The sequence below is a fragment of the Dipodomys merriami genome, unplaced genomic scaffold (genome assembly GCF_024711535.1).
Source record: "Dipodomys merriami isolate MVZ:Mamm:240054 unplaced genomic scaffold, mDipMer1.0.p SCAF_160, whole genome shotgun sequence".
In the NCBI taxonomy this organism is placed as follows: domain Eukaryota; kingdom Metazoa; phylum Chordata; class Mammalia; order Rodentia; family Heteromyidae; genus Dipodomys; species Dipodomys merriami.
The window spans coordinates 95387-123130 of record NW_027202938.1 but is presented as its reverse complement, the minus strand read 5'-3'; the positions used below and the strand labels follow the sequence as shown (position 1 = coordinate 123130).

Here is a 27744-nt window from a genome sequence, read left to right as displayed (position 1 = left end):
CAAAAAGGTTGATGTATTCATAATTAAGTTCAAGAAAGCACAAAGAAAACCCTGAAGGAAAACAGGGAGAGGACAACTTACCTTAATTCTTATATAGGAATAGGGATGAGAATTAAACTGGACTTCTTAGAAACAAGAAGGTGGAATAAACTGTTTATAAACTGTAGGAAGAAACCACTAACTCAAATTCCATATGTATTAAAAGTGTCTTTCAAAAGTGAATGAGAGGGGTTGGGAAGGTGGCTCAGTGGTAGAGTGCTTGCCTTGCATGCATGAGGCCCTGGGTTTGGTTCCTCAGCACCACATAAGCAGAAAAAGCCAGAAGTGGTGCTGTGGCTCACTGAAGAGCTGAGGGACAGAGCCCAGGCCCAGAGTTCGGGCCCCACAACTGACCAAAAAAAAAGTGAATGAGATATTCTTTCTCAGATTAAAAAAATAAAATCTGTGGTCAGTAAGAAATATTACTTGTCTTACAAGAAAGTTAAATTAAAATCTTACAAGAAAGGTAAATTAAAACCTTTTCATACCTGGAGGTAAATAGCTCAGCAAGCAGTAGAACTTTCACCAAGTGTGCACAAGGCCCTAAGTTAGATCCAGCACCAGGGGTTAAAAAAAAAATCCTTTACTTCCTTATTTTTAATTGATGGGTAACTGTTAAACTAATAATGGCAATGATGTATAAAATAATTTTAGCTTAATGAAGTGAAATGAATGTCATCAGTGTTTAGAAGGGATGGAAAAGGGGACTTTGGAATATTGTAATAGGGGCTATACTACAAGTGAAACAGTATAATAACATTTGAAAGAATGTAGATTAGTTGCTAATGTATATTGCAAAATTTGGGTAATGTCTTAGATTTTAGAAGTTTAATACTTTAAAGATATTGCTTCTGGTTTGCACTTTCAGCTAGTTCAGATATTTTTCTGCCTAAAAGTTTGGACTTTTTCCTGACTCTGACCTCCATTTTACCAAGCATTATTATATGTAACTAACGTAGTCCTAAGTAGACTTGCAAAAGTTTTAGAATATTGGGTAGGAGTAGAAAGATTTGAAAGAGAGATGCCCATGCTAACTCAGTCTTTTGGCAGAATAAATGTTATCAGGGACATTATTTCTGACTGAAAAAATTTTCAGACCCTTGAATTTTTTTTGTTTTTGTTTTTGTTTTTTTTTTGGTGGTTGTGGGGCTTGAACTCTGGGCCTGGGCGCTTGTCCCTCAGCTCTTCAGCTCAAGGCGAGCGCTCTACCACTTGAGCTACAGCGCCACTTCCGGTTTTCTAGTGGTTTATTGGAGATAGGAGTCTCACGGTCTCTCCTGCCCGGGCTGGCTTTGAACCGCGATCCTCAGATCTCAGCCTCCTGAGTAGCTAGGATTACAGGCGTGAGCCACCAGCGCCCGGCTCCCTTGAATTTTTTTTAAAGGTACATTTAGGAAGTGAAGAGCCTTTGGTGGTAGGGCACCAACCTTGATCAGAAAACAGAAGCAATACATGTAGTCAATTTATTGAAAATGTTATCTTCAAAATTACAAGTAGTTTTGTGATAAATGGGCAAACAAGATTTTAGTGGCTTGAGACAGACCAGCTCCAAGGACTAAAAATATAGAACAGAATTTTAGAAAGTAGCATAAGAAATGTTAGTATACAAAGGACCCAATATTTAGTATAATTCTGGGTTCCATGAAAGATAATATTCAGAGCACTTGCTGCTAAAGTAATACCTGCTTTCCTTATATGACCTACTTAACAAGCTGAGAAGTAGCAGACTTCATAAAGGTTTTGCCATAATGTCTTTAAAAACAACCACTTAAGGCAAGTGCTGGTGGCTCATGCCTGTGCTCCTAATTACTCAGGAAACTGAGATCTGAGGATCACAGTTTGAAGTCAGCCCAGGCAGGAAAGTCCATGAAACTCTTTATCTACAATAAACTACTCAGAAACATCTGGAAGTGGTGTGGCTCAAATGGTTGAGAGTTAGAGTTGAGCTCCTCAGGCCTTGAGTTCAAGCCTCAGGACCAGCAAAAAATAAAAATAAAAACCAACAAGTTGTTACCTGTGTGACAAGTTTTGGTGGAGGTATTTCCTGAAACAACTTTGTTGTAGCTTCATAATCCACATCAAAGTGGAAAATTCAAACTAAAAAAAAAAAAAAAAAAAGAAAGCCATGTGCATGAGTTTATTCTCTTGAATGTCTTTATTTCTACTGAGGTTATTGCCTGAATTCAGTTTGACAACCATAAGAAAAAAGATTTAGGGGAGTGGTCTAAGAATGAGATACTGGTTAAAGGATACAAAATGACAGCTTGAATAATTCTAGAGATCTATTTACCATATGGTAACTATGGTTTGTAATGTATTCTATACTTAAAATATGCTAAGAAATTTGATTTTATTTCTAAGGCATTTAAATCTTAAATATTCTCATAAAAAAGAACAAGACCCAAAAGTATGAGGGGTTACACACACATACACACACATCAGTCTAATTAATGTGTAGCACACATATTTTAGTATATTGCATATAAGTGTATATTGCCTATATAAAAATTGTACCTGAATAAAGTTGCTGAGGTAGAGAAAAATGAGATTGTTTTTTAAATCCACATAAACTTAAATTTTACTAGGCCATTTCAAAATACTATTTCATGAAAACATTCCTGAAAGAATGTGTATATATAGCTTCTTGGAATATAGACCAAAAGACTCTGGACTGAAGTCAAATGATTTTGTGTCTGTTTTTAGGTTTTGGCAGTACTGGGGTTTGAATGTAGGGCTTCAAGCTTGCTAGGTACTAGGTGCTCCACCACTTGAAGCCTTGCTCCCAATCCAAAGGTCTATGGAGGCCACAACTAGATGATGAAACAGCCAAGTCTCTACCCTCTCAGATTTTATGGGAGAAGCTACAAATTTTAGAACCCAGCCCTAATTGACAAGGTTGGAGCAGACTATTTTATCTCTAAAGGAATTTAATAGCTATACGGTCCCACATATTTATATGGCAGAGAGCTGTTGGAGGGAAATAGAAATGGTGAGTATTTTGTTAAAATAAAGCAGGGATATTATAGAATTTAAAATATTTACAGTTAAGATATACTATTGCCCAAAAGAAATTGAGATTTTTAAAAAATACATTTTCCTTTTATATATTTCTGTTTACCTTTTTCTTCTCATCATTTTCTTTTATATGATGTTAGAGCTGGTAGTAGTATGTCTGAAATTAATGTTGATTGTTCTTCAGAAGATTGTTCTTGAGGAAAGCATGTGAAGGCATTGAGCCACCCCTAGCTGTAGAAAAACTAGATAGAGGTAGGTCTGTGTTATAGTCACCACAACTTTGAATAAGAAAGTGCAGTAAGCCATGGCCTACTGTATTTGAGTCTATTTTTATGGATTTATTTCTTTACATATTCAGAGGCTTTCACTTCATCGCTTTCTCTTCAAGCAGTTCTATTTGAGAATAATATTTATTAAACACATGCAATGTATTTTTTACCGAGTCTTAGAGATATGAGTTGTTTGTTTGTGCAAACACGAGAGTATCAGTTCCCAATGAATTTACCATCAAATGAAAGAGTTAGATAAGGAAACGGGCAATTAATTTACAAATACCAAATGAGAAATTAAGAATTAAGGGCTGGGAAGGTGGCTCAGTGGTAGAGTGCTTGCCTTGCATACATGAGGCCCTGGGTTCAATTCCTCAGCACCACATAAGCATAAAAAGCTTGAAGTCGCATTGTGGCTCAAGTGGTAGAGCACTAGCCTTGAGCTGAAGAGCTGAGGGACAGCGCCAAGGCCCAGAGTTCAGGCCCCACAACTGACAAAAAAAAAAAAAAGCCAACATCAACTTTTAAAAATAGATTGAATATTCAGTTAATGAGAGCACTGCTTTTAAATTTTAATGATTGGCTTTCAAATCCTAGTTCAGGAACTAATTCAGCCATATCACTGTATAAATTAACCTCTGATACTTGCAAAAGTGTTTTAAGTTTTAGGAATAAAGAGATGTAAAGCACTTAGTCTTATTGCTGCTACATGAATATTTCCTTCCCTTTTCCTATATCAAACATCTCCAAATTTTTGTAATTCCAAAGTTTATGATTAGAAAGATAAATTTCTCTGATTCTTCTCTGGAAATGTGAAATGTGGGTATACAATCATTTTAAATTTATTTGTGAATTCTCATAATGTTAGAAATAAATTTTTATAATTGTTTTTTTTGTAAAATATAAGTCAGGTGCTGATAACTCATGCCTATAATCCTAGTTACTCAGGAGGATGAAATATGAGAATTGTGGTTCAGAGACATCTCCAGCAGACAGTTGCATGAGACTCTTCTTTTTAGTTTACCCACAAATAGAGGAATAGAGGCATGGCTCAAGTGGTAGAGGACTGGCTATGAGTGCCCAGGGCCCAGAGTTCAAACCCCAGTGAGTGCATGTAATCTTACTTCTGTGTGCTCTCTCTCTCTCTCTCTCTCTCTCTCTCTCTCTCTCTCTCTCTCGTGCGCACACACACACACACATCTATATATGTAATCTGTCTCTACATCCCTCGCTCTCTAGTTTAACATGCTGACTGCTCCTAATCAAATGAGGGTTTGTGTGTAGTAGGGTAATATTTATAACCTTTATATGTGAGATATTTAGAAAGCACTTAAGCAAATCCTCAGTAAATTGATCAAATATATTTTCCAATCATCAAGAAATATAAGTAGAATTTTCCATGTTTAAAAATTTGAAGCTGCAAGTTTTAGAAAATAACACTTTTATTTTATTTAGAAGTAAAATAGCTTCCACATTTGCTTTCTTTTTTTTCCTTTTTTTGGGGGGGGGGAGGTCTGGTCGTGGGGCCTGAACTCTGGGCCTGGGCGCTGTCCTTTAGCTCTTCGCTCAAGGCTAGTGCTCTACCAATTGAGCCACAGCGTCACTTCTGGCTTTTTTTCCTTTTTGCTTATGTGGTGCTGGGAAATCAAACCCAGGGGCTCATGCATGCAAGGCAAGCACTCTATCACTGAGCCACCTTCCCAGCCCCCCACATTTGCTTTCAACTGATAATATTTTCTGTTGAAATTAAATACAATAACTGATTATAAAAATAGGTATTGAGAGCTTAGACCATAGCTAAAGTGGTATGGTGTTTGCAATTAGTGTAGCAACAACACTTTGTAATTCTTCAAAAATAAGAGTTGGTAGTTCAAATCAGAATATTACAATCTATGCACAGCTCATTGGTAGAAGGCTTGCCTGGCACATGTGAAGTCCTAGGCTTTATGGCAGACACCACAATAGTAAATTAAAACTTGTTTACAGAATAGTGCAATCTAGAGGTTACAAATCTTATTCCATTATGTAACTGATCATTCCAGTTTTACTGTATTTGATCTAATAATAGCTCCAGATTTATTTGCCAATTTGATTTACAAGTATACCTTAAAATAAGGTTAATGTTACTCTATTTAAGAACTATAAATGCAGAATATCAATAGAATATGAAACTTTTTCTATATGCAGTATATAAATCATAAGTGGGAAACAGTAATCAATCAGCTACTTTCCTACCAAAGAAAGGCCTAGTGACACAGGGAGGAGGGACAAGGTCCTGGAAGAGTCTGACTGAGGATTATGCTGGGAGGAGGAGTAGGTCAATGGTAGTGAACAGGTTTGGAAGAACAATGGGTATATTTTCCCATCTCTGCTGTTCTCCCTATTTCAATTAGACAAACAGTATGTGCCCAAGGGGACAGTGCTCCTGGGACATAGTCCTTCCAGATAGAGTGTAATGAACCTCTGCTTTTTGTTATTATTTTGTTGTTATTGCTATTTGTTATCTGCTGCTATTATTATTTAACCTTTTCACAGATACATTACTGTTTCTGTGATACTTTTTTTGTAGATTCTCACTCATATCATTGCTTTATGTTAGCTGTGCTAGGATGTATGTTGACAGGTCAGCACTGTTTACTGTTTCTAGAAAGTATGCATGCTTGTTTTGTGTACCAACCCCATTCCCAGACGATACACATTATGTCTTCCACTGTCCCTTCCACCAAATAGGAAATTTAGATATTCAGAAATTCTTTCTGACAATTGATCTATAGTGGTTTAGTCTAGATTTGGTTTTGCTAAATTTTTCTAATAGCAAAATTTTATTTTTACTATCTTTTAGCCCCAAGCAAAATTTCACATACTTGAGCTCCTTTGCCCTCCTTCATCTAGAGCTTTCTCTGTCTTAATGAAAACATAAATGGAAAGACCTTTTAGTTAGTTATTTAATAAACTTCCCATTGAATTTTGTAAACTTCCTAGCATTCTGTTAGGAACTGTGCTATGGATGGTGGGGGTGATTGAGATACATAAAATATTCTAGAAATAATGTAGGCAAAGATATTTTTACCCAAAGTATACAATATCTTAATCATGTACTGTAATACTTAGGTTTACAAATTACTTTCTAATGTTCTGTGGCAAAATAGTTAATGGAATGCTTTTCTAATCTTATCTTAGATAAGTTCTATTGTCATTAGAATATTTAATTGACTTGCATTGTGAGTCTTGTGTTGGTTGTTAAAGTGTGTCTCAAGCCTAAACCTTATAATATGTTACATTTTAGGTCAGAAGACATGTCTTCATCTACATGGCATCTTTCCTTACCTCTATGTGCCATACGATGGTTATGGACAACAGCCAGAAAGCTATCTTTCTCAGATGGCATTCAGTATCGACAGAGCACTTAATGTGGCTTTAGGCAATCCATCTTCCACTGCTCAGCATGTGTTCAAAGTGTCATTAGTATCAGGAATGTAAGTATATGATAATCTTTTTAACATTTCTTTTTGTCTGTATTTCTTTTGCTGTTCTAACTAGAAGAAACCTTTCATTTGAAATATATATTGCTCTCTTTTAAAACCTCTATTCTAACAAAACAATGGTAAATTTCTTTCTAAAACTTTTAAAATTAAATTTTTATTGCAATGAAAGATAAATGGATAATAGTGGTAATTTGTTTTAGACTTTCTATTAATTTTTCCTGAAACTGTAGAAATTCATGCGATTCATTCCTGTTATCTTTTTGACTGGTTTATGTGTATCAGGCATTTTTCTAGAAACTTGATGTAGTAGTCAACTTTATATCATTGTAACCAGTGTATGAGATAATTGGCCTACAAAGAGAAAGATTTATTTTAGTTCATAGTTTCAGAAGTTCCAGTCTATGATTAGTTGGCTCTGTTGCTTTGGTGAGACAGTATATAACTGCAAAAGCATGTAAAATATAGTAAAACTACTTCACTGAGAAAACCTTATTGCCCTATCTTCTTCTTGGTCCTCCACTTCTCAGTTCTAATATTCAGAGAGAATGTTACTTTTGTGTGTGTCTATGTCTACTGTCCTGAGGCTTGAACTCAGGATCTGTAACTGTCCCTGAACTTTTTTGTGCTCAAGGCAAATTGCTCTACCACTTGAGACACAGTTCCACTTCGGGCTTTTTTTGGAGATCAGAGTCTCACAGACTATCCTACCCAGTCTGGCTTTGAACCATGATCCTTAGATCTCAACCTCCTGATTTGCTAGGATTATAGGTGTGAGCCACTAGCCACCCAGATTTTTTGTCTTTTGATGACAGCCATTTTAGCTGGGGTGAAGTGATTTTTTTTTTTTTTTAGCTTTAAAAAATTACTTCATTGATGATTTTGGGTGGGGGGAGGATGGGAAGGGATGGGAAGGGGAAACAAAGGAGGAGGCTACAATGCTTGATAAGAAATGTACTCATTATCTTGACCATGTAATTGTAACCCCTCTGTACAGTATTTTCACAATAAAAAATACTTTATTGATGTTTTAGATGTGATATACAGTGAGGTTACCTTTACATATGTCAGGTGATAAGTACCTTTCTTTCCTTTTCCTTAGTATCATCTGTTCCCTCATTCTCTCTCTTTCCTTTCTTTCCATCTTCTCCACGAGTTGCTTGGTTCACTTACATCAATGTCCAATGCAGTTGATGAGCACCACTGCTATATATTTTTACTTGTTTTCCACTGATTCTCAGTGGAATCAGTGGAATCAGTGAAGTGATTTTTCACTATAGTTTTAATTTGCATTTCCCTGGTGATTATTGACCTTGAATATTTTTTCATGCATTTGTCATTTGTATATTCTCTTGAGAAATATACATTCAGATCACTTACTTTAAGTGAGCTATTTTGGTTGTTTTTGTTGTTAGTGTTGAGTTCCTTATATATTTTGAATATTAGTTCCTTCAGATGAGTAACTGTCAAACATTTTTCTCATTCTATAGGTAATCTCTTCCCTGTTGATTCCTTCATTCTTTTTACTTTGATGTGCTTCTCTTAGTCATCATTTGCTTTTGCTACCTAGTATGGCAATAAATGTCAAACTAATGGATGCTGGAACTATTTCTCTAAAGGGTTTCTATTATATTTCTCTTAGTTTTATAGCTTTTAGTTTTGCATTTATGTTTTTGATACATTATGACTTATTATTTGTATATAATGAGAGATAGGCATCTAATTCCTTTCTCCTATAAAAGATACCTTGTTTTGCCAGCACCATTTATTGAAGGTATAGCCTTTCTCTAGTGTCTGTTCTTGCTGCTTTTGTGAAAATTCAGTTGGTTGTAAATATATGGGTTTACTTGTTAAGTTCTTTTGTTCTACTCAATTTATCTGTATGATTATTTTTATTCCAGAGCCATTCTGCTTTGGTTACTATAGCTTTGTTGTAGGTTTTAAAGTTAGATATTGCGATGCCTTCAGCTTTGCTCTTTTGCTCAAGGTTTCTTTGATGATTTAGGAACTTTTGTGGTTCCCTACAAATTTTAGGATTTTCTCTTTCTGTGAACAGTGTTTTTGGTATGGGGTTAGATATTGCATCAAATCTGCATATCACTTTGTGTAGTATAGGCACTTAAAAATACTAATTTTTCTAATCCATAGGGATGGCCTATCTTTTATTCCTTCCTTTCTTTTCTCTCTCCTTCCTTTCCTCTCTCCTTCTATTCCCTCCTCCATGACCTCCTCTTTGTCTTCTCCTCTTTCTTCCTATCTCTCTTTGTATGTGTGTTTTAATTTCTTTCATCAGTGTTTTGTAATTTTCATTGAAGAGATCATTCATATAGGTTAGATTTTATTTCTAGGGTTTTTTTTGTAGCTATGGGTGAATAGAATTGTTTTCACATTCATTCTCAGTAATTCCACTATTTGGTATATAATAGTGATTTTTATATGCTAATCATATTCTAAACCTAACCTAGTCTTTTCTGATTTTTTTTTCAGACTCTTAGATTTTTCTACATATAAAATCATTTCAGCCAGGTGTTGGTGGCTTACACCTGCAAACCTAGCTACTCAAGAGGCTGATCATGGCTCAAATCTAGCCCAGGCAGGAAAGTCTGAAACTCTTATCTCTGATTAACCACCAAAAGCCAGAAGTGGAACTGTGGTTCAAGGGCTAGGATTCCAGTCTTGAGTGAAAAAGCTAAAGGACACTGCCCAGGGTCTTGAGTTCAAGCTGCAAAACTGGCACACACAGGAAAAAAACCATCATTTCATCAGTAGTAGTTTGACCTCCTTTTGAATTCTTTCCTCCTGTCTTATTGTTTGGGTAACACTGCCAGTTCTATATTGAATAAAATAGGTAAAAATAGACATCTTCGTCTTGTTTAGTAAGATGATTTCAGCTTTTTCCATTCTGTATTATGTAGGTGGTGAGCTAATCATACATGACCCTTCTGTACATGACCCCTACTGTACATTCTTCTATTTCCTTTCCTACAACCCCCTCCCTTCTGCCCCCCCCCCCCCGCCCTCCACAAGGCTAGCAGTCTACCACTTCAGTCGCAGCTCCACTTCCACATTCCATTTTTATCATAATGGAGGTTAAGTCTTAAGTGCTTTTTCCCTATTGAGAGGATTATATAATTTATATAGTTCATCCTCTTGATGTTGATATATTAATTTATGTACATTGAACCATCCTTGCATCCCTTAGCTAAATCTTAATTATAATGCGTAATCTTTTTTACATGCTTTGTATTTAATTTATGAGAATTTTTGTTTATCAGAGATTATTGGTCTGTAGCTTGTTTTGTTTTAGTTTTGGCATGGGATAAGTTCTGTAGAATGATTGTGGAAGGATGGCTTCCATTTTAGTACTTTGGAGAACTTTGACAAGAATTGAAATTCTTTAAAAAAATTTAAAAATGAAGCAGTGAAGCCATTCATCCAGCCATAGTTTTTCTCTTCATTGGTAAATTTCATTATATGGTTATGATATGTTGAGATTTTCTATGTCCTCATAGTTTAATTTTGATAGGTTATATGTATCTAGAAATTTACCCATTCCTTTTACTTTTCCAGTATGTTGGCATGTTGTTACTCAGATTAGTCACTACTGGTCTTTGGATTTCTGTGGTATTAATAATGTTTTCTTTTCATCTCTGATATTGCTTTTCTCTTCAAAAGTTCAACTCTTTAGGTCAGGCACCAGTGGCTCATGCCTAAAATCCTAGCTACTTTGAGAGATCTGAGGATTGTGGTTTGAAACCAGCCGGGGCAGGAAAGTCCATGAGACTTCTTATCTCCTATTAACCACCAAAAGGTTGGAAGTGAAACTGGATCAAGTGGTAGCGCACTAGGCTCAAGCAGAAAAGGCACAGGCCCTAAATTCAAACCTCAGGACCAGCACATGCACGTGCGCATGGGCACATACACACATACACAACTCTTCATTTGGTTAATTTTTTTAAAGCCTAATTATTTCTTGTTATTTCACTAACTTTGGATTTGATTTTTTTTCTGGCTTTGTGAGTTACAAAATTGTTAGTTTGAAATATTTTTTAAAGTAATCACTACTATCAGCTTCCCTCATACTATTGCTTTTGCTGTATCAGTTTTTAGTATGTTTTCATTTGCATTGTTTTAAGAAATGTTTAAATTTTCATTTTGATTATTTTGAATAGCACATTACATACGTAAATATGTTTGCACACTTTCTAAAGATTTTTTTCTATCAGTTTCTACTTTTAGTCTGTTGTGGTCAGGTAAGATATGTATGGTTTTGATTTTTCAAACTAGTTTGAGACTTACTGTATAGCCTAACATATCAGCTAACATAGTTGCTTTGTGACCTAACAATACCTGGATCATGAATGTGCATTCTGCATGAAATGTTGGATGAAATGTTATATAAATGTCTATTCAGTCCATTTGGTCTACAATATAGGACAGTATTTATTTTTGGTATGTTAGATGGGATAGAAAATTTATCCATTGATAAAAGTCAGTTGGTGTAAGTCCCCAACTATTATTAGACTATCTCTCCTTTTAAATCTATTTATGTTTGCTTTTTATAGGTGGATGATCTAGCATTGTGTACATATATATATTTAAATTATTATTTTCTTTTGCAAAAGTGATCTCTTTTTCATTACTGTTGCCTTGTCTCCTTTAACTTAAGAGCTAATATCTGCTTGCTTTTGCTTTCATTTGTATGGCATCTCTTTTTTCATATTTTTCCTTTTAGTCTGTTTGTCTTGTGAAGGGAGTTTCTACTAGAAAGCAGATTTATTGTTGCTTTATCTATGCTAGTCTATATCTTTTAATTAGGAAATTTAATCGGCTTAGGCTATATGTTACTATTTGTAACCTGGACATATTCCTTTTTTCTCTTACGGTTTTTCTGGTTGTTTTATGTTTCTTTGTTCCTTTATTTTTCTCATTGTTTATCTTGTGATTTAGTGTTTCTTGTATTGGTTACATTTGATTCTCTTCTTTCTTGTATATCTTCCCTGCTGCTGAGTTTTGTATGTTTGTGGGTATTCATGATAGTACCGGTTATCCTTTTTTTTTTTTTTTTTTTTTTGGTTGTAGGCCTGGGCGCTGTCCCTTGGCTCGTCAGCTCAAGGCTAGTGCTCTACCACTTGAGCCACAACACCACTTCTAGCTTTTTCTGTGTTTGTGGTGCTGAGGAATCGAACCCAGGGCTTCAAGCTTGCAAGGCAAGCACTCTACCACTGAGTGACCTTCCCAGCCCCTGTCCTTTCATTTTTAGTTTAGACTTTCACCATGTATTGTAGTAGCTAGTGGTAAAGAGTTCCCCATTTTTGCTTGCTTTGAAAAGTGTTTCTTCTTCACTGACAAAAATAGTCTTGCTGGCAGTTTTTTCTTTCAGGACATTAAACATATCCCATTCTTTACTGGTTTCAATTTCTGCTGAAAAGTCTAGTCTTGTTCTAATGAAGATTCTCTTATATATGACTACGACTTTTACTGTTTTAGAATATATATGACTACGACTTTTACTGTTTTCTCTGAGTTTAAACAGATTGACTATAATAGCCCACAGAGGAACTCTTATATTCATTAAATATATTAATGGTCATTTGAGTAGACCTATATCCCTTTTTTTCTTACAACTTCTACATTTTGTTATAAATCATAAGGTTTTAAGCAGTTTTGTTGACTTAGTTTTCTATGCTTTTTCTCTTTTTATATTAATTATTAATAAAATGAAGCTTGCTTGTATAATGGTGTCTTAGAGTTTTCAAAGAATTCCTTCCTTTTACTAAAAAAATTCCACCTAGGTTATTTCAAAAGACTTACTTTCAAGCTCAGAAATTCTTCTGCATGCTCAGTTCTTCTGTTGGGGATCTCAGCCATATTTTTAAATTTTCATTTATTATGTTTTTAACCTAGATGGTTACTAAGTTCTTTTTTAACAGCTCTATATATGCTTAATTTCTCATTTGTAACTTGAACTCTCTCCTAATTTCATTGAATTGCCTATTTTCTTTTATATCTCATTAGGTTTTTCTTAAAAGATTATTCTTGTGACTTCATTATCAGGCAGTTCATTTCCTTTTCTTTGTACTGTAGCTAGAGATTTATCCTGTTCTCTTGGAGACAGCAGGTTACCAAGAAACACAGTATTTCCTAGTATAGAGAGTATGGCTAAATGAGCTGTTGGACAACAGTACTTCTTGTAGACACATAAGGTTCATTGGGAATGTGTGTTTGCTCCTAAGAGGCCTCAGTGGGCCTCACTCAGGACAAGATGCTTGTTTCTGAGTGAATGGGTGAGTAAGAACAACTCTTGATTAGAGTTATGACTGTGATTAAGATAGAAATGGTTTGTTCTTTTACCTTGTGCTTGTCAAGGTGATAGTGCCTCCTTGTATTGTTTGTTTTGTTTTGTTTTACTGGCTCTGAGGTTTGAACTTGGGGCTTTATACTTGCTTGCTAGGCAGAGGATCTCTTAATTGCTAGAGCCAGAATTAAATGGTATTTGTGCCCAGTCCTAAGGCTTGAACTATGGCTTGGGCACTGGTCCTGAGATTTTTTTACTCAAGGCTAGCACTCTTTATCACTTGATCCATTTCCAGCTCTCAAAAATAACTACCAAAAATAGTTAATTGGAGATAGGCTTTTCACAGGCTTTCCTGCCTGGGCTGGCTTTGAACTATGATCCTCAGATTTCAGCATCCCAAAATGATATTTCTAAATCTTTAAAAAGTACTTAAGTATTTCACATGTTAACCTTTGGAAAGTTTAATGGAAAGGTCTCGGGTATTTTAAACTTACTTTTGGTATATTAAATATAATGAGTTATACTAGCTGAGCTTAAGTAGGACAATAAGTTGGATTATTTTATCTTTGAATGATGGAAATCATTTTAAAATTTCCGTTTCTTATTTTCCAGGCCTTTTTATGGATATCATCAGAAGGAGAGACACTTTGTGAAGATCTATCTTTACAATCCTGCAATGGTGAAAAGGTACAAAGATAAATAAAAGCAAATAACTATCACTTAAATATACCATGGAATGCTCATGTATGTGTAGAGAAGGAGGCCATGTCTTGCCATGTCTTGGATTCTAAAGATGCTATTTTAAAGTTAGAAAGATGTTATGACTCCCAGCTACTTATTTCCTGTCTTAGAATGTGGAGAGTTTATACAAGTTTGTAATATAGTCATTATTATGTTACTGCCTTAGCCAGATCAAATGCTCAGTACAAAAACAAACTTATTTAATAACGAGAAATTTATAAAATTGAGACTACTAGATGTTAATGAAATTTTATATCTTAGATTTTTTTGGGGGGGGAGGGGTGGGGTCCGGTCCTGGGGCCTGAACTCTGGGCCTGGGCGCTGTCCCTCAGCTCTTCAACTCAAGGCTAGCGTTCTACCACTTGAGCCACAGCACCACTTCCGGCTTTTTTCTTTTTGCTTATGTGGTGCTGAGGAATCGAAGCCAGGGCCTCAGGCATGCAAGGCAAGCGCTCTACCACTGAGCCACCTTCCCAGCCCCTATATCTTAGATTTTTGATGTTGTTGGTGTGGTTGGCTTTTTTTTTCTTCCCCTTAATCATTCTTTTCCTCTAGTTTATTTCAATTACATTAGATTACTGAGAGCAGATTCACAGGTTTTTCCCCCCTCTGTGGTGAAAAACCAACGTAAAATCGGCCTTGGAGGAGTGCTGAATATTGCTCTTTTTAGAATATTTACTTTTCAGTAGATACTGGGTTTGAAAATTGAGCTAAACAGTAAAACACAAACTATATATTTTCCTAGAGTATATTAAAGACTTATGAGAGTCAAATCTACCAATCACATGAGACTTACTTTAGATTAAACCAGTTGAGTATTTGGAATTATAGCCCAATGATGGTTTTCCTCTGTGTAAAACAAGTAAAATCTGGTTTTCCTACAGTCTACCCAACCTTCCCCAAAATAGCATATTCCATAGAGGGTACAAAAATTTTTAACTTTCTAATTAGAGTCTGATACACACTACATTTGGGGAGTTAGAATACTTAATAGAATACTTGAAGTCAATCCTTATGAATTCTTAACCATCTCATACAACAATGGTAAGAAGTAAACCTCACCTGGGCACCAGTGACTTAAAACTATAGTGCTAGCTACTGTAGAGGTTGAGAGCAGGAGAACTGTGGTTCAAGGCCAGCCTGGGTAGAAAATCCGTGAGACTCCATTCATTGGAAAGAAGCTGGGTGTGTTAGTGCACACTTCTCATTAGGCTAGGATGGGTAACCTAAAAAATAGGTAGATTTTTGGTTTAAGCTTCCTGTTTGAACCTGGGCAGGGAAGAAAGACTCTTTCTCAAAAACCATCTGCAGCGGGTGCTGGTGGCTCACACCTATAATCCTAGCTACTCAGGAGGCTGGGATCTAAGGATACATGGTTCAAAGCCAGCTGGGGAGAAAAGTCCCTATGAGACTCTTATCTCCAATTAACTACTTAAAAACTGGAAGTGGAGCTGTGGCTCAAAGTGGTAGAGTTCTACCCTAGCCCAGGGACAGCACCCAAACCCTAAGTTCAAGCCCCCCACCACCAAAAATAAATAAACAGCACACATATATAATGGAATGAAGTCATAGCTCAGTGGTAGAGCATACACATGTGTGCACATGCTGACACACACACACACACACACACACACACACACACACACACACACACACACACACACACACACACAGAGGCTCAGTGCTAGAGCACTTGTCTAGCAAGCATAAGGCCCTAAGTTCAAAACCTAGTTCATTAAAAACAGAATAAGAATATATTTTATTTCCCTTTTTCATCTACAACCTCACAAAGTATGTTAGAATATGAATCATGAATAAAATTTGGATGTCTTTTACAAATAGCCTACTGTAATTCTTTAAGTATGAATGTAGAAGAGGTTTAATTGAAATGTCTTAGGTATTTTTAATTTTTTTGTAGTTTGCTTGCAGCTGTAGAAATCAAATACTTTGTAAACTATTCCCAATAAGTTTGTTTTAAAATATATTGTTGGTCACTGTGCTGGTCTGAGCCCGCCTGATTTATTGATGGATTTACTGATTTATTTATTTATTTTTTACAAATATTTATGAAGAACACATTATCTGATGCATCATAGATACTCCTGGGTAAAGTAATAAGCAGAGTTTTGGTTCCTGCCTCTAGGAAGTTAAAGCAAACAGGGAAGTCAGAGTAAACTAAACCTCAGTGGTGCAATAAAAAAATGACACATGCTATGAAGCATGGGGCGCTAATAAAAGAAAACACTTTCTACAGTTTGATTACTTATATATATTTAATATGTATATTAGTCATTTGAATTAGAATATTTAATATCTAGTAAAGGTCCAGACTCCCAAACTAGATTGTATGTATTTAAAAATCTAGCAAGATATTTAACCTTTATACATTTCCTTCCTTACCTAAGTAGGATTGATGTTAGTAGACATTGTTCTGATGATTCCATGTATTAATATCTGTAAATCACTCAGAATAGTACTGGACACATTAGAAAAGCTTTGTAAGCTGCATGTGGTGAAACATGCCTGTAATTAATCCAGCAGTAAGGAGGATCTGGGGTTTGAGGCCAGCCTGGACTACATAGTAGAGGCCTAGAGGGATGGATGGATGGATAGGTAGATAGACAGCTAGATATCTATAAGTGTTAGCTATATCTTACATGTATTATATTAGAAGTATGACTTAAGAAATCTCATTCTCCTAAGTCCCTTCCCTAAAGGTGGTCACATTTAAGTTTGCTACACATCCTCCTTTACACTTTAAATCATGTCTAGATTACTTGTACAATGTAACTATGCAAATAGTTAATGAGAGGGGGGAAAAGTACATGTTCAGGGCAGATGCAATTTTTCCCTTTTAGAGTTTTTTACTTATATTGGTTGAGTTTGTATGTGCAAAATCTCCAAATATGGGAGACTGATTATGCTTGGTCATTTGTTAGGATCATTACTTCCCTTCTTCCTGAACTGTACTCTTTTCATCACACTAAGGAACTTGTCTAAACTGTGAGATTTGAATTTCTTTTCTGACTAACATTTTCTTCTTTGCCCTCTCTCCCTCCCTTCCTCCCTCCCTCCCTCCCTCCCTCCCTTCCTTCCTTCCTTCCTTCCTTTCTTTTTGGTGCTAGTACTGGGACTAGAATTCAGGATCTTATGCCTGTGTTCAGCTTTTTTATTCATGGATGGCACTCATCTCTTAAGTCACTCTTCTAGTTCCTAAAATTTTCTTTGGAGATATGCACAGTTTGAGTATATAAAAATCTGAATATTTTAGTAAAATTTACTGTGTTATATACCTATCATTGCTTCTTTCTTTTTTTTTTTTGGTCAGTCATGGTGCTTGAACTCAGGGCCTGGGTATTTTCTCTGAGCATATTCACTCAAGGCTAGTGCTCTACTACTTTGAGCCACACTACCACTTCTAGTTTTCTAGGAGTTAACTGGAGAGAAGTGTCTCATGGACTTTCCTGCACAGGCTGACTTTAAACCCCAATCCTCAGCTCTCAGCCTCCTGAGTAGCTAGGATTACAGGTGTGAGCCATTGGCACCTAGCCTGGTTTTGTTTGTTTGCTTTATTTATTTTTTTCTTGGTCTCTGTCCCTGAGTTACTTTATTCTGCCTGTTTTAAGGCTTTAACTTCTTTGTCTCCACTACTTCTATCTCATTTTGTAGAGTCCTTCGTTTTCCTTTCTCTGTATCTTCTCACTTTCATCTGCTAGCTGAAATCACCAATTATAATCTATTTGTTTATTGTCCCACAGATAAACTGTAGTTTCTGCAAGAGAAAAAAATCAGATTTTTGTCATGATCTTCAGTTTCTAGATCCTTCCTTACCCTTTTTTCTACCTTTTTATTGTTAATACTCTCTTTCCCATTTTTCATTTTTTATACTCTTTATTCAAATGTTAAACCTCTATCAAGACCTTTCCCTGTACTTTATAGTAAAAATAGCCACCATTTTAGCACAGTGATTCTGGAAATCACTGAAGATTCAGACTTTTTACAGTCAAAATGTTTTTATGATAGTATTAATGTGTATTTCTGGGTGCAAAAAATAAAGAATGAGGGCATCCAAGTAAGAAAAAGTTTGATTTAGGGGCTGGGAAGGTGGCTCAGAGGTAGAGTGCTTGCCTTGCATGCATGACGCCCTGGGTTCGATTCTTCAGCACTCTTAAGAAAAAAGAAAAAAGCAGTGTTGCTGTGGCTCAAATGATAGAGTGTTAGCCTTGAACTGAAGAGCTGAGGGACAGCGCCCAGGCCCAGAGTTCAGGCCCCACGACCGCACCCCCCACCCCCCACCCCCCCAAAAAAGGAAAAAGGTTTGATTTGAGCTTCAGTTCTTCTCTTTCTTATTTGTGTGATTTTTTAAATGACAATTAAAATGTATAATTTATATTTTTATTTTTAAAATGGGGATAATAGTTTCAAAGGTTTATAGTGAGGTACTGCGATTAAGCATTTAAAGAACTTTGTATAGTGTCCAGTATATTCTGCCCCAAAATGTTAGCGTCTTACTTAGTATTGATAAAATTATTTTTATCATAATCTTTGTTCACATCACTATACTAAACCCCAGTATTTCTACTTCTAAAACTGTTTATTCTTATTTTCTCCCAAAACATACTAACTAAACCAAAACAGTATTTTTTTTCTTTAATTTCTCACTATTTAAATAATCATAGTACAACCCACTGTTGCTAAGGACAAAAATCTGTTTTCCTCCATTCCTTTTCTTACTCATCTTCCACATCTGGTTAAGTCATCAGGGCCTGACCATCATAAACGTACAGGTTTCAAGAATCAGTATATTGCCATGATCCTCTTTCAGTTATCATCTTAATTTTTTCACAGTGGCCTCTTGACTTGCTTCTCCACTTTTGTGAATTCTCTAGCTAATGTGACCATTTCACTTTCTTGGAGTTTACTTCTCAGATCAATGCCACTACCTTTTGAAATGTCTTATAGGCTTTGTAAAATCTGGCTTCTATTATTTTTGTAGCCTCTTCAGTTGTTGACACACTAGGTTATAGTCTTTATGTTTTCTGTTTCTGAACATGCCATGTCTTCTTGTAATCCTTGTGCAGTTTTATTTACATGAAATACTCTCCCTTCTGTTCAGAGACAGATGATATCTGCTTCATTTAATATCCTACTTAGCCTTCTTTCCAAGAAGGCATTTAAAGTAGCTATGAGCCATTGGCTCACTCCTGTATCTTAGCTACTCAGGAAGCTGAAATCTGAGGATCACGGTTCAAAGCCAGCCTGGGCAGGAAATGTCAAGACTCTTAACTCTAAGAAATCAGCAAAAAAAGCCAGAAGTAGAGCTCTGGCTCAAGTGGTTGAGTGTTAGCCTTGAACAACAACAAAAAAGCTCAGGGACAGCTCCCAGACCCTGAGATCCAGCCTGGGGACTAGCACAAAAGGAAGAAGGAGGAGGAGGAAGGGGGGGGGGGATGGCAAGGGAGAGTGGAGGAGGAAGAGGAAGAAGGAGGCTTTACAGCAACACTATCTTTTCTTTTCACTCCTATCTGACTTGGCATTCCTTCTAAGTTTACTATACTTACCTTGCAGAGTACTTGAGCAGGAGGAGGAGGGAGGGGGAGGGGAGAGGAAGAGGACGAAGAGGAAGAAGGAGGCTTTGCAGCAACACTGCCTTGTCACTCCTATCTGACTCAGCATTCCTTCTAAGTTTCCTATACTTACCTTGCAGAGTACTTGTCTATTTATATTGGCCTATTTGTTATAGTCCCCTTTCATGAAGGAAAAAAAACTCAGGAAAGAAAGACATTAAATAGTAACACTTGTGAATGGTAGGATTACGAGTAATATTTCTTCTGTTTTTGGAAATCTTATATAGTATTTGCAAAGTTTTATAATTAAAATAAAATATTTTAATACCCTTCCCCCTCTATAAAGTCAGATTTGCAGTTTGTTACCAAGACTGGCCTTGAACTCAAGACTGGTCTGCCTCAGCCTCATGAGAAATCTTACAAGTATATTCCACATATATTTTGAGGTTTTGACACTTTTAAATACAGTTGTTATTAACTGGGTTTAAATAAAAATGTTCTTGACCCTTAAATTTTTTGTAATTGAGTACATGCTGCTTACTTTAAAGCTTTGGGTTAAATAAATTTTTAACAAAATACAAGTTTATATGAACTTGAAATGAAAATTTTGTGTTCTAATAGATATTTATTCTCTATATTTACATAGTAGTTTCATTTATCATTTTAGAGAACATAATCAAACTTTTTTTAAAATTTAGGATATGTGAACTTTTGCAAAGTGGAGCCATAATGAATAAATTTTACCAGCCCCATGAAGCGCATATTCCCTACCTCCTACAACTCTTCATTGACTACAATCTTTATGGAATGAATTTAATAAACCTGGCTGCTGTCAAGTTCCGAAAAGCAAGAAGGAAAAGTAAGATTAATTTTCAGTTGAAACAAGTGTTATATAATTAATGACTTAATAATATATTCTTAAAAAATACCTGCTGAGTGAATAAAGAATAAAAAGAAATGCACAAAAATGGGATTTAAAGTTATCAGAAAAACCATCTCAAAAGAATTTTTTTGTGATAACTTGAGATATCGATCTCAATGACCGAATCATACAATTCATTCATTCAAAGAAGATAATGTAAAGTTTTTCAGATTATTCATAGTTGTACAATCATCACCAAAAACTTAAACTACTAAATGAATTGCTCTCTCTTTGTCTTTAGACTCTTGATGAAAGAAATAATCTAAAGTAGGATGTGATAGGCTTGGCTTTCTCTGTAGGGAAAGAACTGAAAAGAGAAGGAAGATGGATGTAAGAATAGCAAAAAATGACAAAAAAAAAAAGAACAAGGGATTCAATCAGTGGCTCAGGCCTGTAATCCTAACTGCTCAGGAGGCTAAGATCTGAGAATCATGGTAAAGCCAGCATGGACAAGAAAGTACATGAGATGAGATTCTTATCCCCACTTAACAACAAAAACGTAAAAAGCCAGAATTAGAGCTGTGGCTCAAGTGATAGAGCCCTAGCCTTAAGCACAGAAAAGCTGAGATAGCACTCAGGCCCTGAATTCAAGCACCATAAGCAACACACACAAAAGAAAAGAAAAAAGCAAGAGAAATGACTATTTACTGCATATCTTCTTTTTGGCAATAATAGTCCTGTAGGTATCCCTCCATTCTTCATCTCTCCATCTTTGTATGAAGATGGTATTTTACAGTGGAGAGAATTTTTTTTTTTTTTTTGGTGCTAGCATTAGGGCTTGAACTGAGGGCCTGGAAGCTATCTCTTTAGCTATTCTGTTCAAGGCTAGCACTCTACCACTTGAGCCACAGCTCCTTTTCCAGCTTTTTGGTGACTAATTGGAGATAAGAATCTCATGGCATTCCTGCTCAGGCTGACTTTGAGCCATCATCTTCAGATCTCAGCCTTTTGAGTAACAAGTATTATATGCATGAGACACTGGTGCCTAGCCAGTATAGGGATTTTAAGAGTAAAAGTTGAAGGAGCTATATTTCAAGACTTAATAAAGCTGTAATAATGAAAGCAGCATGCTATAAAAGGAAAGGGAAGATACACTGATAGAGCAGACTTGAGTCTGAAATATATTGATACTTGAAATAGCTCCTAATTGGCTCACATAGTAACTTTGGCAAAGATACAGTGGTAATTGATTGGAGAAAGAAAAGTCCCATCAACAAATAGTGCTGTTATAATTGGACGTCCATTTTCCAGAAGTTAAAAATAGAAGAGCTGAGATGTATACTTTATACATTTTTTAAATTAACTTAAAATGAGTTATAGACTTAATTGTAAAATGTAAACTACTAGATTTTTAGAAGAAAAGTAAGGAAAAAATCTGCCCAACTTGGGAGTTTAAAAAACAAGTTTAAATACAGAAACACCTGAAGCATAATCTATGAAAGAAAAATTGTTGAGTTGGATTTTGTCAAAATTGAAAATGTTTGCTCTTTGAAATCACTGTTAAATGAGTGAAGAGCTGGACATAAGTGCCTATTCTTGCAATCCCAGCTATACTCATGTGATAACAACAGAATCTATAGTTAAAGGTAGATCCAAGGCCATTTTGAGTTGGCCTTGATAATTCCTGAAGTAAGTTTCTATCTGAAAAACTAAAAGCAATAAGACTAAGGGGACTTTATGCAAGATCCTCAGTTTAGTCTCTACTACTGCGAATAGAAAAAGATCAAAAAGGTAAGCCAAAAGTAGAAATATATGTAAGTTATGTATGTAATAAAGAATTATATCCTAACTATATAGCGAATTATGAAAAACTAACAGTAAGAAAGTAAACAACACTATTAAAAATGGCCAGAAGGTTGTCTCAAACATTCCATCAAAGAAGAAGCTGCAAGAATGGCAAATACATAAAAAGATGACACTCATCATTATCTGTTATTAGAGAAATGTGAATTTAAGCCACAAAAGCTATCTCTACACACTTACTACAAATGGCTAAAATTCAAGACTAAGAACAACAGATCCTGACCAGTATGTAATTCCCATTCAGTGCTAGTGAAAAGCAAAGTGAAGTTTCATTTTGGAAGACAGTTTCACAGTTCTGAAAACAATAATATAACCCAGCAGATCTCATCTTAGATGTTTATCCAAATTATTTAAAATGTGGGTCTTATCCAAGCTGAATAAAAATATTTCTAGGAACTTTATTGATAAGTCCTGAAAACATAAATCAGCTATATTAACCACTGAGCAATGGAATGCATGCATACACTGTAATACTACTTAGTGATAAACTATTGACTTACACCATAACAGGAACATTTAAAGCATTATAATATGTTAAAGAAGCAGGACTAGAAACAACAAGATAACATGATTTCATTTATAGAACATTCTGGAAAATAAAACTATAGAAGTAGAAAACAGATTATTGGTGCTACATATTACAAAAGAAAGAGTGTTAACTGCGAAGAGAATGTGCAGGGGTACTTTTGCAGCAAAAAAAAAAAAAAGTTATATCCCGTGTGATCAAAAATCATTCTTCAAACCCATAGAACTTCACTTCATTATACTATAGGCACATGATTAGGTTTGATTTCACCAATGATTTGTTCATATTTTGTATCTTTTATGATATGAGTAAGTCATCTCTGGTATGCTTTCCAAATATTCCAGTCTTATCATGAGGTGAACACTTGACAAATTCAGAATAGAGGCAATTTCACATAATACCACCTCATGTCTGTCAAGATAGTGAAAAAAATAAGAAAAACCAGAGAAATAGACCTGAAAAAGACTAGGAAGATGTGACAACCCAATGCAACTTGATACCCTTGATTGGAGCTTGGAACAGAGAGCTTTAGTGGCAAAACTTGAAATTCAAAGGAAGTTTGTAGTTTAATAGCAATCTTCCATTATCAGTGTCTTTATTTACCACAGTAATACAAAATGCTAAAAAATACGGGAAACTAGATGAGTAGTATGTGGAGCTTTCTGTACTATTCTTGTATCTTTTCTGTAAACCTAAAGATTCTAAAAGTAAAAATGAAATAGTTTAAAAAGGTTATGGGGATAAAAAGAATAACAAGGTAGCTGTCAATGGCTGTCAAATGTCAACATCTGAGAACTGAAGGAAGACTAAAGAAAGATTTGCAGAGTATGTAGAGTAGGAAGAGGAGATAGTTTTCACAGGTAAAGTTTTTCCAGTAATGAAAAAGCATGAGAAATTTGAAGGTGTTTTTTTTTTTTTTTTTTTTATCATGGGGCTTGAACTCTGGGCCTGAGCACTGTCCCTTAGCTCTTCAGCTCAAGGCTAGTGCTCTACCACTTGAGCTACAGCGCCACTTCCAACATGAGAAAATTTGGAATTAACAAGATACACATAAACCATTTATTTACAAAAGTTAAGTACTGGAGTGGAAATTATAAGAACTTTTTTCCCCCCAAAACATGAAAAGATTCTATGGTAGAATCATGTGAAACTTAATTAGGAAAATTTAAAAGAAGGAAATTAAGAATATGATGAAATACAGATTTGCATCTTAATTAGATTAAGGTTTACACCTTAATTCAACATATGATTGTTTTTTAATGTAAATGACATACTGTGCTAAGTGTGGTAGCCCAACTACTTGGAGGTACAGGAAGGATAGCCACAACTTTTGAGCCAGCTGGGTCGAGAGTGTGAATTTGAAGCTAGTCCATGAGAAGTTGGCAAGACCATTTCACAAAAACAAAATACAAAAGGACTGAGTGTAGCTCCAAGTACTAAATTTTATCTGGGGAGGATTGTGAATTTAAGATCTTTTTTTTGGTTGGTCATGGGGCTTGAACTCTGGGCTTGGGTGCTGTCCTTGCGCTCTTCAGCTCAATGCAAGTGCTCTACCACTTGAGCCACAGCACCACTTCCAGAATTTAAGATCTTTTGAGAGGATTTTTTTTTTCCACTCACTCATCTTTCTCTCACTAGAAAATTTAAATTTCCATAAGAGATCAGAGAAATTTATAGACTACTTCCAAAGTATAGTATTGTCTCCTCTACAAATGCAAATCAGATTATATTTGAATTTGCCCCAAGATTTCCTCCCTGATACTGCCATTATTTCTGGAATGCATTAAAGTATATTTTGAATCTCATGAAATTTCCATTAGAGTTTCAGTTGTCACCCATACAGAGTACCCTAGGAATTTAAAGTCTTAAAATTTATAATTCTTTATATTTCAAGTAAGATTCTATGCATACTTATCACAATAGAACATTTAAATGTATCATACTTTTATTGTACTATGAAAAGTTGTAATAATTTTTTCTTCATACCCATGTATTGCCAAAACTTGTTTTTCCTTTTAGTTTAAGAACATTATTCTTAGCTATGTATATGTTTTCTTCTGTGTGAGTCTGTGTGTGTGAATTTTTAAGACATAATTTTAGAACTAGCCACATAAGTTGTAAATTATTTTACTTAAGTGGTAGTTATACAAATTAAAGAGGATGTATTTAAATTTACCTTTATATTTCTAGATGGTGTATCCAATGCAACTGGATCATGCAAAGATCAGTCATCAGGAAATTCTCCAGCTAGTACTTTATTTCAATGGAAGGAAGAAGAAATACCAAGGTTAGTTAATGATGTCAAAGAAATGAACATTTTATATATATGTTAGTTGTGATTGAAATCAGTGGAATAATTAAAGTATGATCTTTTATTGAGTTCTTCTAATCTTACAAGATTATTTAAACAAATCTCAATGTTTAGTATATTACAAGAAACCACAAATTTAAAACAGACCATAAAAATATACAGAAGGAATCTGGGATAGACTTTTTCTTAGCAGTGATTTTCATCTTATTCTAAAGATAAGATTGTAAAGATGATACAACTTATAAAATGGAACTCTTACAACTTTTCAAGTTAAGATTTTTTTTTTTGGCCAGTCCTGGGGCTTGAACTAGGGACCTGGGTATTGAACTTCTTTTGCTTGAGGCTAGCACTCTTCCACTTGAGCCACAGTGCCACTTTCAGCTTTTTCTGTGTATGTGGCACTAAGGAATTGAACCCAGGGCCTCATGCATGCTAGGTAACAGTCTACCCCTAAGCCACATTCCCAGCCAAGTTAAGAAATTACCATAATAGCAGTTTAAAAGAGAAATAGCACCTACTTTTAATATAAACAAACCCCCCAATTTTTAATATTAAATATCTATGGAAACAAGTGCATTGACCTGCTGATTATGAATAATATAAATTGTACTTCTTTTGATTTTTATTGTTTATACTTTTTGTTGGAGATAAAATATTCCAAATGTTTAAATTTTCCTGCCATGCAGCAGACATGTAATCAGCAATCAGCACCTATTTAAATTATCCATCAGTAGCTTTATCTTTGTAAAATTTATGTTCTGAACCACATAATATTACCTAAGCTTTCTTGTGTCAGTTGAATACTGGTAGGATGGTTTTCTTTTTCTTTCTTTATTTTTTGTTGTTAATATATACATATGAATATATATATATATATATACATATATATATGGCTTTTTTAAAAATACGTTTTTATTGTAAAAATACTGCACAGAGGGGTTACAGTTACATGAGCAAGGTAATGAGTACATTACCTATCAAGCATTGTTACCTCCTTTGTTTTTCTCCTACCATCCCTTTCCTCCCTTCCTTCCCACCTCCACAACTACACTCCTCCTTCTCCCCCTTCCCTCCCCACCTAAATTGTAAAGTTCAGTTTTCAACATAGTGTCTTGTACATATCATTGTTACAATGGGTGAACCTGTATCCCTATTTAAACATTTTGTTTTTTCCTTTCCCCTCCCCAAGTTAGAGAAGTATAGATGCAGAGCACCGACATCAAATACTGAGAAAATGGGTTATAGGTTATACCGTGGGGAAGGAACATACAAAGAAACAAAAAAAAAAATCACATAGTACATTATAAAAAAATAGCAAGAAATAAGAAATCACTTGTGTCCCTGTCTTGGGGTTCATTTCGCTTAACATCATCATATGGTCATATGTACATAGCTTTTTACCTTTTCTGCTTGTCCCAGACATATACTAGTTATTGCAAATAAGGGAAACCATAGGACCTGTGTTTCTTTGGGCCTGGCTTACTTCATTTAATATAATTTTTTCCAAGTCTTTCCATTTCTTAACAAATGGGGTGATGTTATTCTTTCTGATGGAGGCTTAGAATTCCGTGTGTGTGTGTGTTATTCTTTCTGATGGAGGCTTAGAATTCCGTGTGTGTGTGTGTGTGTGTGTGTGTGTGTGTGTGTGTGTGTGTGTGTGTGTGTGTGTGTGTGTGTGTGTGTGTGTGTGTGTGTGTGTGTGTGTGTGTGTGTGTGTGTGTAATCTCACATTTTCTTGATCCATTCATCTACTGAGGGGTTGGTTCCATATCTTAGCTATGGTAAATAATGCTGCAATAAACCTAGTTGTGCTGGTAGCCTTAGTATGGTCTTGTTTGTGATCATTTGGGTAAATGCCCAAAAGTGGGATTGATGGTCATAGGGGAGCTCTATGTGGAGCCTTTTGAGGAACCTCTATACTACTTTCCAAAGTGGTTGAACAAGTTTACACTCCCACCAATAATGCAGTAGGGTTCCCTTCTGGCCACATCCCCTCCAGCATCTGTTGTTATTAGAGTTTTCTTGATTATAGCCATTCTAACTCAATGTTGTTTTGATTTGCATTTCCTTTATGGCTAGAGAGGTTGAGCATTTCTTAATATAATTCATCACATCAAAAAGAGCAAGGATAAGAACCACATGGGTATCTCAATAGATGCAGAAAAAGCATTTGACAAGATCCAACACTCCTTTATGATGAAGGCTCTGGAAATAGTAGGAATCCATGTAACATTCCTCAATATAATAAAGGGTATATATGACAGACCTACAGCAAGCATTATACTTAATGCCGAAAAACTAAAGCCATTTCCTCTAAATTCAGGAATAAGACAAGGATGTCCACTCTCTCCACTTCTCTTCAATTTAGTATTAGAATGCCTAGCTACAGCAATAAGTCAAGATGCAAACACAAGGGGGATCCAAATAGGGAAAGATGAAGTAAAACTCTACCTGTTTGTAGATGACATGATCTTGTATTTAAAGACTCCTAGGGACTCCACTCCCAAATTACTTGAGCTTATTTGAAACTTTGACAAAGTAGCAGGGTATAAAATTAACTCTCAAAAATCAATGGCTTTTCTGTATGCCAATAATGAGAAGAGCGTGGCTGAAATCAGGAAAGCAACTCCCTTTGTAATAGCCCCACAAAAAATAAAGTACCTAGGAATTAATTAAAGAAGTGAAGGACCTCTATGATGAAAACTTTAAAAACCTGAAAAAGGAAATCAAAACAGAACTTAGGAAGTGAAAAAACCTCCCATGCTCCTGGA

The 27744-nt window shown here is 35.4% G+C and overlaps 1 protein-coding gene across 7 annotated transcripts in view; it reads left to right on the top strand.

The window, feature by feature from the left end:
• The window catches only part of Rev3l (REV3 like, DNA directed polymerase zeta catalytic subunit), a 151717-nt gene that overhangs the window by 35151 nt on the left and 88822 nt on the right, over positions 1-27744 (top strand). For all 7 annotated transcript variants that reach the window (XM_070024751.1, XM_070024752.1, XM_070024749.1 and 4 more), the window contains 4 exons: positions 6610-6799; positions 13716-13790; positions 20110-20270; positions 24853-24949. In XM_070024751.1, the coding sequence (XP_069880852.1) occupies positions 6610-6799; positions 13716-13790; positions 20110-20270; positions 24853-24949 (523 nt within the window). The remainder of the gene's footprint in view (positions 1-6609; positions 6800-13715; positions 13791-20109; positions 20271-24852; positions 24950-27744) is intronic.